At 40.2% G+C, this 14,012-nt stretch overlaps 1 protein-coding gene across 2 annotated transcripts in view; it reads left to right on the top strand.

The window, feature by feature from the left end:
• The first annotated feature begins 1,663 nt into the window (after positions 1-1,663).
• The window catches only part of STIM2 (stromal interaction molecule 2), a 166,578-nt gene continuing 154,229 nt past the window's right edge, over positions 1,664-14,012 (top strand). The window contains exon 1 of one of the 2 annotated variants that reach the window (XM_043438289.1): positions 1,664-2,339. In XM_043438289.1, coding sequence (XP_043294224.1) covers positions 1,922-2,339 — 418 coding nt within the window. In that variant the 5' untranslated portion in view covers positions 1,664-1,921. The remainder of the gene's footprint in view (positions 2,340-14,012) is intronic. The other variant, XM_043438288.1, reaches the window with a different exon arrangement.

Below are 14,012 nucleotides of genomic sequence, written 5' to 3'. Positions count from 1 at the left end.
GCCCATATCATCTTTGTTTAAAGAAGCTTGGACTCAGTGATTTGTTAATTTGTTCGTCCTTTCATACTGCTGTTACTGCTGTAACAGCTTGCTCTGCCCAATTTAACAACTGATTACTACCTTGTCTTAAGCTCTCATTGTTTAATGGGTATAAATTTTATCTCCTAAGCAAGACTGTAAGATTCCCCAGGCAGGAACGGTGTTTTCTATCTTCTATCTGAATACTGACTTCGACTTTTTCCGCCTTGCATTCCCACTACTGAGCTCACGCTAGGCACTCAGTTAATAATGAATGAAACGTTGCCTTCTAGAGAGCAGGAAACAAGCCCGTTATGTCTTTATATTTTGCTGGCCCTCTAGCAGAATCTCCTTTTGGAGGACATTCAGCAAGTATGTGACTTGACTGCTGTGCCTTTCAGCAGGGGAAATATAATCTCCCTGTTGCCCTATAAAGAATTGGCACCTAAACACCATGTTCCCAAGAAGTCTGTCAAGAAATCATTGTTGATAAATTGATTAGCCTCAAAGAAATTCTTAATTCCTTTCTGAAGTGTGCATCTGTCCTTCCACAGTGAAATTCATGGTCTGGCTGCCCAAGAAATTCTTTGGGAAACTGTGTAATTTGAGTATCTTCTTGGTTGAGAAAATAAATAAACCAATAAAAACCCCAACCCAACAACGGAAACCCAATACCAAACCAGACCTTTGTGCTTAAGAACATCATCTGCAAATCAACTTCGTGCCGCTGGGGTTGAGGGGAGAGAGTGGGGCGGGGAGCGGGGGCGGGGGGCGGGGGAGAGTTGGGGGAGCTGGGAGGGAGAGAGTGGGGGGTCGGCGGGGGGAGAGAGAGGATGCTTGTGTGTGTATGTCTCCTGCTCCATTTGAGGTAGGAGAAGCCAAGAAAAATCTGAAACACCGTTTTTCTGTTAGCCTATTCAACTGACAGCAAAGACTCCATAGGGTGGGGTGCGGTTAGGGAGGCGATGAGTTCACGTAATGTTTGAGCACAGGACAGTCAGAGGCTTGACCAAATCCTTTTCAATATTTACATTCATTGGCGCTAAATCTGGCCCCTTCTCCCTTATTAGCTGTGGAAATTGGGAACATTTCTGAGCCTTAGTTTCCTCTTTTGTAAAATGGGCATGAAAACGATACCACCATTTAAATTTTGTACTTACAATGTGTAAATTTGTAAAGCGCTCAGGATATTCCCTGGCACACTAGTACTTAGCAAGAGCTTTAAGTAAGTAAAAGGCGATGACCTCGACTTCCACACTGCTAGCCTCCTGTAAGCCCCACCTGTACCAAAATACTGGAGACGCCGCAGTTTCGGGTTACAAGGTTTTCTGACCCATGCAATTATTTGTCTGCCGTCTGCTCGGCTAAAACTCGCTCAAACGATTTGGGATGTTGGCACTCTCCTCCTCGCCTCCTTGGTTCCCGATCCCAGTCCCCTGCCGTCTCAATCGCGGTGGGGGCGTGAATGGGGGAGGAGGACGTGCCGGTCTTCCTCCCCACCCCCAATCTTCGCGGCTCTGCGAAAGCCTTGGAAACCACTCCGCGGCCCTGTTCCTCCCAGCAACGCCCCCGGGGCGGGGCTCGGGGGCCGCGCAGGCCCAGTGCAGCCGCTCCGCGCCTGCGCAGAGGAGCAGTTGAAGGAGGCGGGGGATTGGTATCCGAGCGAATGTGTGAGGGGAGGAGGCGTCCGGGCCGAGCGTGGTACTACGACGGGCGCGGGCCGGAGGGGGCGGGGGGATGCGCCGCGGCGGCGGCGGCGGCGGCGGCGCGGGCGCTGGGACTGGTGTTGAGGCGCCAGAGCAGCGGCTCCCGGTCTCGCTGCCGCAGCAGCGCGGGTGTCGCGCGCGGCCTGAAGACGCCGTACCTTTTTGATCCTCACCTTTTTTTTAAATAACCGGAACCAATGAACGCAGCCGGGACCCAAGCTCCAGAGGCCGCCGGTGCCGACGGGACCAGACTGGCGCCGGGCAGGAGCTCGCGTCTGGGGTGGCGGGGGCGGCCCGAGGAGTTACAGGCGGCGGCGGCGCCTCTCGAAGCGGGCGAGTGGCCGGCGGCCCGGGCGCCGCCGCGCTTTCCCCCCGCTCCTCCTCCTCGTCCTCATCCCGCCACGACGTCCGGCCCGGCCTCAGGCTGGCTGCGGCGGCGGCTCTGGGCTCCGCTGCTGGTGCTTGGGCTGCTGGTGGCCGGCGCGGCGGACGGATGCGAGCTGGTGCCCAGAGACCTCCGCGGACGGCGGGCGGCAGGCTCTGCTGCGGCGGCCGCCTCCCCTGCCGCGGCGGCGGCGGCGGCGGCGGCGGGCGGCAGCTCGGTGCTCATGACAGGTGAGGGCCCGGAGGGCGGCGGGCGGGGCTCTGCCGGGTGCTGCGGGACCCCCATCCTCGGGAGGGGCCCGCGCCGCTCCCCGACGCCTGCAGTTCGACGGCCCGGGTCAGTGCGTGATGCCCGGACGCCAGCTCCCTGGTCGCTGCTTGGTCGCGGACTCCTGCACTCCGGATGCCTTCCCTCTCCCCTCTGACACCCCGCCCTCGCCAGAGCCTCTCGACGGCATTCGCTTCCCCGCCCTTAAGTCTGCTCCCCGGTGTTCCACGCTGAGCAATGCAGTGGTTTCTCTTCCGTGCTGCAGAAAGAGCCAGCAGGGTCTGCAGGGTACTGGGCTGATGTTTTTTTTTTTTTTTTGAAGCTGCTAGAAGTAGTCAGCAGCAGCAATGCGGTATGGAGTCCGCCTCTGGTGCTGCTTTTGCAAAGGCAGCTGGCAGCGAGTCTCACCGGTTCAAAGCCCGGCTGAGCAAAATGTCCCAGGGGAGACTGCTAGAGCGGCTTCTTTGAGAGCCATAATACCTAGTGGTATGAGTGGTTCCTTGTTAGTATGGCAAATCTCTAGTCTAATGTGGATTTCTTTTTTTTTCCTTTTGAGGAGTGGGAGGAAGACCCATTTAAAGGATGGATAGATAGTATTTGCTGGTGGGATTGTCACGGTTCACAGGGTGCAGAAAGCTCAGCAGCTAATCAGCAAGATACCGAAAATTTACCAGTGCAGGATATTCGGTGCTTGTATTTGAGCAGCACAGTTCTTTTTTTTTTTTTTTTTTTTTTTTTGAGCAGCATAGTTCTTACAGGCTGCAATAGAACCTTTTAAAAATATGGAACGTTCTTGAAATTTGCGAACATGTATGGTAAGGTGAGGTAGAAAATTAAATCTAAAGCTTTCTGTTGTCATGTGCTACTGATAGGTTGTGGTTTAAATAATGATGTGAAGGATCTTGAAATGATTTCTTTTGGAAAAGTAGTGGAGTTAAAGTCAGCTTTTTTTGGGTGAACTTTATTTGTAAGTAATGTGAAAGTAGTTTGTAGGTTTTCTATATAATTGCAGGACTAAAAAGGAAACAGTCAAGTGTAACAGTATGACCCATCATTAATTTAACCAAAGAGCTAGTCGAACAGGCGTTTGAAAGTTACTAACAGCTGCTGTGAGTGTTGCTCAGGAGGTAGAGTTCAGAGCAGAGCAGCTATTCTCTGGATTCTATGACAGGATGTTTACTATTCTAGAGAGGAGGGTGTTGGTAAACTTTCCAAGCTCTTTGGAAGTTTTATGAAACATAATGATCGGAATATTTAACTTGCTTTACCCTAAAACTTAACAGGCCCTTTAAATGGAACTTGAAACATCAGATCTCCATGATTTTGATAAAAAGATTACAGAATGGTCAGTATTAGGAGTATTAATAGAGTTTGAATGAGAGAATAGATTGGATACTTTTATGCTTGAATAGTCTTATAGTAATCATTAAGAAGGTAGCAAGATAAAACTAGAATGTGGAGTTTTAATGCCTCATGCAGGAAGGAAGGGGGTGAAACTCCTTGGGTTTCTAGAAGCTATGGGAGTGTGACTCTTGGTTTCTTGAGTAGAAAAGTTTGGTTAAAAAATAATTACTGTTTTATCAATATGTAGTTGGTAGGAGGGCACATGATTCAGAAAATTTAGAATTAACCGCTAACGATGTGTGTCATGTAGATTACATCAGGAAAATTACTTAAGATGGAATTTTATTTTAATAAGTAGTTATTAATCCTTCCTTTTGAAGACTTCAGTTCCTCTGAGTTATTTATGGCATTGTGAAAAAGGCAAGGTGATTTGTATTGGATGAAAAGTATGATATATCACACAAAATGAGTTTGAGTGGTAGTGCTTTAAAGTAGGTTTACTAAAATAATACTAACCCTAGAATTTGTTTTTAATATTCTTTCCCTTTGTTAGAATATTGATTTTGAAAAGTTGGACATTTCTGTTTAAACTTTAAGATAATCAAACTACACAATGCACAAGTTAAATTGTCATTTAATAAGTATGTAAATACAGTCAATGGAACTGGTAGCTGGGAAAAGGTAAATTGAAAGTCCACAAGAAGGTTAGAGAATATTGAAAATTTTATTGATTTACATGGTCTGTATGGGGCTCCTTCCTATTCTTCTGACTGTATGAATAGTGCTGTCTTTTATGGTTTCCGTTTGTAAATGTTGTGCTAAACTCAGAACATAATTATTGCTATTGTACACTTCAGGAAGTAGAACCATAGACTGAACCAAAAAAATACTGTATTATCATAATCTAGTCAGTGGTAATGGATAGAAATGGAGTAGAGAGTTTCAGTAAGAAAACTAAGTTTTATGTGACTTTTGAAAGTGGAAAATTCTTGTAAGAATTTGGAGACAGTTGTTCTCTCTGACTCTGTATTAATGATGTCATTTAACCATGAATTCTTAGTAGATCTGAAAATGACAGAGTCACTCTCTTCTTTTCAGATTAGTATTTTAAATACTTACCTTTAGCAACACCATGAGTTTTTCTTTTACTAATAAAATCTAGAGAGCATTCTCTTCGATTGAAGTTTTCCTCTCAAGAGTTTTACTTCAGAGGTTTAGTGCATTTTAAGAACAAATTGCCTCTCAGTCATCTAGTGCATGCTCAGTTTTGAGCAGGCAGGTAGGTGTTCTTTTAAAGAGAGTGTATGTGCGTGTGTACTCATTTGCTTCAGTTGTGTCTGACTCTTTGCAGCCCCGTAGACTGTAGCCCACCAGGCTCTGCTGTCCATGGCATTTTCCCAGCAGAAGTACTGGAATGGGTTGCCATTTCCTCCTCCAGAGGATCTTCCCGGACCCAGGGATCGAACCCCCCATCTCCTGCTTTGCAGGCGGATTCTTTACTGCTGAGCCACTGGGGAAGCCCTTGAAAGAGAGAGACTATGTTAAATCATCAGGATAAACAGACCCATTGTCGTAAGAATATTGATTTATATTTTCTTTCCTTTTTTTACATTACCTTTTTAGGATTTAGTGTGTGCAAATTTTTGATAAGATGAAACCATTAAATGTTTACAATACTTTGTAGTAAGGGTTTAAGTTATATATGTGTATATGTATATAAGACATTAATAATAATTTTAACTTAATAACTGGATATATACTTAGGGTTCTTTGAAAGCGATTTTGAAATTTAAAGCAATTTAGGGATGTACTTGTTTATTATAATCTAAAGCAGTGCTTGAATAATTTAAAACATCATGTTTTTTTCTCTTTTGCCTAACAGATTCACAGTCAATGACTTTATCCCAATCAAGTCTGAGTGATTGATCTCATCCAGATATGGTCCCTGAAAAACAGTTTATGAAAGGGCGTTGACACAGGGCGTATACATATATACACACACATATATGTATGTTTGTGTGTGCATAATGTACATACATAAACATATTGCATGTATATAGAACACAATTCTGGCAAAACATGCAGAACAATTGAAATATTAGAACATTTTCAGAGTCTTTTAAAACAAATTTTATCTTTAAAAATATATGCTTCTGTCATTCTTTTATGAATTAATGTAACCCTTTTTAGTGTTTATATAAAGGTTTTAACTGTAATACTTTTCACTAGTTTGGCATACTACTAACAATATAAAATTCATATTTTTAAACATGTCTTTTGGAAGTATTAACATTTCATTGAAAAAAGTATTCTTTTTTGAAAGTATAATACCACTTAGAAGAGCCACGACTACTTTCTAGTGTTAAACATATCTATGTTGTAGGGCTTTCACTTAGATGAAAATATCTCACATGAGCATGATTGTCTTTGGGAAAATGTTAAACTTTGCTTTTTTTACCTTGCCTCCCTAACATTTACCCAGCAAATGCTGTCACTTTTTTGAAAGTTAGTGAGTGTAGTGTGTGTGTGTGTGTATATATATATATATATACACACACATATGTTACTCTGAGTAATATTTTGTGAATTTACACGTGTCAGTGGTTTCATTGTGACAGTAGTTAAATTCATAGTGTAGCTCACATAGTAATAGAAAATGTTTTTATTCCTTTTGTGAAGTTACTCTTTTTGTATTTAGCTTAGGATTTCACGAAACCACCTTTTGATGGCTAGCTCTTCTGCTGTATCCTTTTTTTCCTTTCCCATAGTTAACTTTTACCAATCCCTTTCTTTACTAGTCTTTGGCCATAGCTCTAGGTTGTTTTTTTTCCTGATTGCAGAATTAAAGAATATACTCATATCCCTTTGATCTAGTGTATTCTGACCATTTAAGAATTGGTAGTAATCTCATTGGTCTGGAAACACTGCGTTCCTTGGTGCTCTTTGAGAATACTGTGGCAGAACTGATTGGTCTCTGTTGGGAATCCCCTGGCACAGGAAAAACTCAGAGGGCCAGCTGGAAAAGTTAGTTCAGGATTTAGCTTAATTTTAACAGTAGGAGGATCCATACAGAAATTGTTTAATTTGCTAAAGACTTGCTTTGTGTCTGGATACATGCTAATATTTTAAGATTAATTAAGACTTTTGAGTAACTATATCAAGCATTTTAGATATTGCCCTGCTCATTGATAATAATGCAGCATGGAACACTTTATTTGTGTGTATGGTAGCTAAAGTATAAACTCATTAAGCTAATGTTAAAATTAACAACTAATAATATGATTAGTTGATTAGCAAGCCATTTTTGATTTTTGCCAGAATTTGGACCTTACCTGATTAAGACCTACCTAGGAGATTACTTCTGAATTGATCAGATTTCATCAACCAAGCAATTATCAAGTGTACGCAGAATACCACGTAGTCGCTAAGTTGTGTCCAGCTCTTTTGCAGCTCCATGGACTGTAGCCCTCCAGGCTCCTCTATTAATGGCATTTCTCAGGCAAGAATACTGGAGTGGATTGCCATCTCCTTCTCCAGGGGATCTTCCTGACGCAGGAATTGAACCTGCGTCTCCTGCATTGGCAGGTGGATTCTTTACCGCTGAGCCACCAGGGGGGCACCAGGGAGGCCCACCGCATACAGGAATGGGAAACACAGAAAGGAGAGTAAGACGGTTGGGGTTGCCCATTGGGAATAGTACTGTTACTTGGTGGTCAGTGTTTTGCTAAGTGCTTTATGTATATCACTGTTCTTGATTGTGAAATTATTTCTGTTAGATAACTGCTTTCTTCATATAAAAGATGGGAAAATTGAAGCAGGATGATCTTAAGTAACTTGTCCAAGATCACAGTAAGTAGCAGAGTTAGACACTGATGTGGGTTTCTCTGACTCCAAAGCTTTGTTTCTTAACTGGTATGTTGTATGCCTCATTATATACTCAAGTAGACATAATAATAGACTGTGATTAACTGTAACAGACTTCAGAATGTTGGAGAAAGTAAGGCTGCTGGAGACTGTGCCTTGGAGGAGGGTTGGATTTGAGCTTGACCTTGATGTATTATAGATGGGACTTCTTGTGGAGATGAGTGAAAAGGCTTTCAAGAGGGAGGTGTATACAAGAATAACTAACAAGTGAAATCGTTTTCTTTAGTGTATAAGCATGACTCAGACAGTTAAGAATCTGCCTGTGATGCCGGAGACCCAGTCCTGGGTGGGGAAGATCCCCTGGAGGAGGAAATGGCAACCTATTCCAGAATTCTTGCCTGAAAAATCCCATGGACAGAGGAGCCTGGTGGGCTATAGTCCATGGGATCGCAGAGTCAGATGCAAATGAGTGACTAATACTGATAGGGTGTATGTAGAATAGTAGAAATGCAGGGAGAAAGAAGGTTTTGCCAAATTATCAAGAACTTTAATATTCCTTATTGTCAGGGCTTCCCTGATAACTCGGTTGGTAAAGAATCTCCCTGCAATGCAGGAGACACCAGTTTGATTCCTGCGTCGGGAAGATCCACTGGAGAAGGAAAAGGCTACCCATTCCAGTATTCTTGGGCTTCCCTTGTGGCTCAGCTGATAAAAAACCCATCTGCAGTACAGGAGACTGGGTTTGATCCCTGGGTTGGGAAGATCCCCTGGAGAACGGAAAGGCTACCCACTCCAGTATTCTGGCCTGGAGAATTCCATGGACTATATAGTCCGTGGGGTCACAAAGAGTTGGACACTACTGAGTGACTTTCACTTAATATTCTCTAGTTTATCCCCTGGCTATTGAAATGTCAAGACATCTAAAATTGGGGTATGCACCCATGTGCTGGGGAGTATGGAAAGCCACAGGGAAGTTTTGATACATTTTCTTGGTGTATTCATTTTACTAATATTTTGAAAACAAACATTAAATATTTAACAGTAATTTGAAACATTTAATAATACTAAACATGTGTAGGTTATGGAAAAAATAGGTTTATTATAAATTTTGAGGTTGAACAAAAGGCTTAAAAATGTATCTTGAGCTTTCAGAATGTTTTGTTCATGAACTGAGTGCTAAATCTATCATCCTATCGGGTTGAGAAGCCCTGTGGTTTTTAAACATGGGAGTGACATGACCTCAGTGTTTGAAAAGCTAAGTATGGGTGGATGGAAGTGGGGAGATAAGAGAGATAAATAAAGAGGCCAATTAGTAAGCTATATAGAAGTGGAGGTCTTGAGAGTTTAAATGATGCAGTGGCTATGAGAATGTTTAAAGGAAATTTTATAAAATTTAATGTTAGATTAGAAAGGAATCTATTCATAGGAAGTCTGAGAAATAAAAGTTACCTTTAATCTTTAAACTTCTAGAGCTTATAAAATGATTTAAATTGGTACAAGTCCTTGAAAGTTAGGCAAGAAGAAACCCTTGGTTGTAGAGGGTCTTCTTTATTCCAAAATATGCCTTTTTAATGTAACATTATTTTTGTATATGATTGGACTTAAGTGTTGATTTCCTAAGTATTTATATGAAATTTTTTAGTATTCTGTATTTAGAAATGAATGTTTATTCCTTAACAAAGGATAACTTTATAGATTGAACTAACATTACAATGCTTCAGAGTTGAACCTCCCCCCCAACCTCCTTTGAATGAATAACAGTGCCTCAGAGCACTGTCATATTGTTTCAGAATTAACTTCTGAGTTTCATTGTGTGAATTACACATTTGATCACAAGCCAGATCTAAATGATTTGTTCTTTTCTGTATTCTTCCAGATCTTTATATTAGTAGGTATTAGATACTCAATGCTTCTTGACGCTTGCTAATCCTGCCTTCAGCAACTGTTCCTGACTGGTTTCACTGCTGGAGATTTAAGGGTGGTTCTCTCCTAAGCCTCTGGGTCCAGTCCTGTGTTCCTCTGGTCTAGCTGAACATTTCCTCCTCAGAGAACTTCATTACTAGGAAAGGTCTACATTGGGGGTGGGGAGCCCCAAGCCAATGATTGGTTTGACTTTTGGCTTTATTTCATTTGGCCCTTGAGGTGATACTGCACAGTTATCATAGTTGCGGTCCTGAGAGTAATTTCCTTCTCTGCTAGGCTTCATCAGCCATCTGAACTGAAATGAAAAGACTTTTAGGATTAAGGCTAAGATTAGTTGTAGAGCAGTGCCTTTTCAGTGTTTTCTTAAGATAGTGGCAACTTCCCCACCCCAGGACCAGGGAGCTTGAGTATGACAAAGAGAGGTTACTTGGACTGATTCATTTCAAAACCAAGTGCCTGTGTCTGTCCCAGTATTTCTTTCTAATGAATTTGTGTTTTTGTGTGCTTCTGCATCTTAGTTTCTGTTATTTGCAATTTACTTTTTTCCTCTAGTCATTTTCACTTTCTGTACCTCTCTTTGATTTTCCTAAATGTGACGTTGTATGGAACTGAAAATGTTGAAGACATTTTACAGAATTAAATTAACATTTAAAACTATTTGAATTGAATATCTTATTTGTGTAATTAAAAAATACTGAGAAACCTCATCACAAACCCCCACATTAATGAAGATGATTTATAATTGTTTTTTAAGTGATTCTCAATAATTGAAAAAGGTTTTTAAATCCTGATTTGATTTTTTTTCCCCTGCTATTCACAGTGTACATGTTATCGCACTCATGTTTTCTTTACACTGTTGTTTTTCTTTCCTTTCAAAAATATATGATGTTGAGTAATAGATAATCTTAGTTCCCCTCCTTTTTTATTCCTATTCTCCAGCAATAAATCTTTTAACTTTTCCATTCGTGACAAATACATTGTTTCCCTTATGTTTTCCTGCTTTCTGTCATCTTCAGCTGTTTCTACTTTGTCACACAGCTTCAGACTGTATTAATCCTTGATGTTTCCTCCTTCTGTGTTTCTGGGTACCAAATTAAAAAAAGAAAACAAAAGAACGACTTGAAACCTTTGTCCAGCTGTGGTTTAGGCATCCTCTGCTGTCTCTGGGTTGCTGCGCGTGTAGGCCTCTAGAGCCCTGGTGAGGGACGGCGCCTGCCTCCCCTGCCTTGGACGTGCGAGGTCTTAACCGCTGGATTGCCAGTGACTCCCCTCCCCTGCTGTTTCTTGAATTTGCCGTTTAAAATATACCTTGTGCTCTGCATCCAGTGTTTGGTTCTAGTTCTGTCAAAATGGATTCTAAAAAAACCCATAGAGGCCAAAAATGAGAAAGTCAGACTTCAGTGAATGTGTGCGTTCACATAAGTTTTGAACATTTTTAAGTGACTGTTTTGTGCCAGGAATGATATAAAGATCTGGGGATATAAAATTTGACCATTTTTATTGTTGCAAAAACAATATAAACTTGAAAATTGCCAGAGTGTTGCATAATTTTAAAAAATGTTATAAATGTTATATCATTTTTAAAAATTGAGGTATGGATGTTCAATAGTATATAAGTTTCAGGTGTAGAGCACAGTGATTCACAATTTTTAAAGGTTATACTCCATTTATAGTTATTGTAACATATTGGCTGTGTTCCCTTTGTATCCTTGTAGCTTATTTATTTTATGCATAGTAGTGTGTACCTCTTAATTCCTCACCCCTTTCTTGCCCCTCCCCACTTCTGTCTCCCCATTGGTAACCATTCGTTCTCTATATCTGTGAATCTGTTTCTTTTTTTTTGTAGTATTCACTAGTTTGTTTTATTTCTTAAAATTCCACAAATAAGTGTATGGAAACACATACAGTATTTGTCTTTCTCTGTCTGCCTTATTTCACTTAGCATAAGTGGCAAAATTTTGTTCTTTTTTATGGCTGAGTAGTATACCTGTATGTATGTATGTATGTGTATGTGTGTATACATGCTGCATCTTCTTTATTCATTCATCTGTTGGTGGACACTTACGTTACTTCATATCTTGATAATTGTGAATAATGCTGCTGTGAACATTGGGGTGCATATATCTATTTGAATTAGTGTTTTTTTTTTTTATGTATGTATGTGTGAAATTCCTAGATCATATGGTAGTTCTAGTTTTAGTTTCTGAAAAATCTCCATACTGTTTTCCACAGTACGCACACCAGTGTGCATTCCCACCAACAGTGTACGAGGATTCCCGTTTCTCCACATCCCTGTCAGCATTTGTCATTTCTATTCTTTTTGATGATAGCCATTCTTAATAGATACCTCATTCATAATGGGGTGATAACTCATTATAGCTTTAATTTGCATTTCTCTGATGATTAATGATGTTGAGGACCTTGTCATATGCCCATTGGCCATCTGCCTGTCTTCTGGAAGAATGTCTATTTAGGTCTTCTGCCCATTTTTTAATTGGGTTGTTTGCTTTCTTGATACTGAGTTTTATGAGCTGTTTATGTTGGATGTTCACCTGTTATTGGTCATAGCACTTGCAAATATTTTCTCTCGTTTAGTAGGTTGTCTTTTTGTTTTGTTGATTGTTTCCTTTTCTGGGCAAAAGTTTTTTAAGTTTAATTTGGAACCATTTGGTTATTTTTGGTTTTATTTCTTTTGCTTTAGAGGACAGAGCCAGAAATTATTGCTGTAATTTATGTCAAATTCTAGGAGTTTTATGGTTTCTGGTCATACACTTTGATCTTTAATCTATTTTGAATTTATTTTGTATATGGTGTTAGGGAATGTTCCAATTTCAGTCGTTTTACTTGTAGCTGTATGGTTTTCCTAGCACCACTTATTGTAGAGACTGTCTTTTCTCTATTGCATGTTCTTGCCTCCTTTGTTGTAGATTGACCATAAGTGTGTGGATTTATTTCTGAACTCCCAGTTCTGTTGTGTTGATCCATGTGTCTGTTTTTAATGCCAGCACCATACTGTTTTGGTCCCTGTATCTCTGTAGTATAATCTGAAGTCAGATGCCTCCAACTCTGTTCTTTCTCAAGATTGTTTTTGCTATTTGGGATCTTGTATGTTTCCATACACCTTTTAAAACTACTTGTTCTAATTCTGTGAAAAATGCCCTTGGTGTCTTGATAGAGATTGCAGTGAATTTGTAGATTGCCTTGGGTAGTACAGTCATTTTAATAGTATTAGTTCATCTAATCTAACCCATGAACACAGTGTATCTTACCATTTGTTTGTATTGTCTTCAGTTTTCTTTCATCAGTCTCTTAGAGTTTTTTGAGTACAAGTCTTTTACCTCCACAGACAGATTTCATCCTAGGTATTTTATTTTTTTGATGTTATTGTGAATGGGATTGCCTCCTTAATTTCTCTTTCTGATAATGTCTTGTTAGTCTGTAGAAATGCAACAGATGTCTGTGTATTTGTTTTTTAAAAACAAAAGACTATATATAGTAGCTTATTTAGTAGCATGCCTGCATTTATTAAAAATATCTATTGGAATATTTGTTACAGGTGCTTGTTCTACATTTGCAGAGTTAAGAATAAGTCTCCCCTTTCTTTGGGGAAAGTTATATAAATAAACATTCTTTTTTGTTTACTCTTTTTTGTGTTACTTTTATCCTTTATTAACAAAGAAACTGAAAAATGCAAGCAAACAAAAAGCTTCGGTGGGTTTTATGTGCTACTCACCAAGGATTAATAAACTATCAATCCTTCCTGTTTTTCCAGGAGGGGATATACCCACTAAAAAGGTGATGCTCCATTGTGATGGAGGTATTTGGACTTTAGGCTATGTACTATACTTAACTGAATTACAAAGATGGAGTTCCTAACTTTGATTTGGTGAGGTGGGCTGTTAATGAAGATGTTCCTGCTTCCCCACAGTAGAGGTATATCCTTACTGAGAATATATGAGAGTTTACCAGATATGGAAATTTACAGTGGTGTGAGAGGCATAAGCTGAGTGGAATGGGACATGACTCTGGTCATGGACATTGACATTTGAGAATGCTACATGGAGATTGTGAATCACCAGATACCCAAGATGGCAGAGGCAGTTGTGAGCCAGCTTGTAGTGTATCAACATTTGTATTTGAATGTGAGATTTAAATTTATAGGTGGCATTTGTATATTTTATCTCACTTAAACTTTACAGAAGCCTTGTGAAATTATTGTCTTCGCTGTGATAATTATTCCACATAATGGAGAGATTTAGGATTGCTCTCAAATAGTTTATACCTTAAAAATCCTCCAGTGCCAAGGATTTTTACGATAAAGCCCAGGATGTGATTGGAAGTGAATTAGAAAATGAGGCTGGAGAAGTAGCAGAATTAAACTTTTTGGTTAATGTTAAATTCTAGATCTTTATTGTTCAAGGAATTTTATAAATTCCTTCTTCATTTATCTTTGGTTCAGTTCGGTTCGGTTGCTCAGTCGTGTCCAACTCTTTGCAACCCCATTA

The sequence above is a fragment of the Cervus canadensis genome, chromosome 19 (genome assembly GCF_019320065.1).
Source record: "Cervus canadensis isolate Bull #8, Minnesota chromosome 19, ASM1932006v1, whole genome shotgun sequence".
Classification (NCBI taxonomy): domain Eukaryota; kingdom Metazoa; phylum Chordata; class Mammalia; order Artiodactyla; family Cervidae; genus Cervus; species Cervus canadensis.
This window is presented reverse-complemented; position numbering and strand designations above follow the sequence as displayed.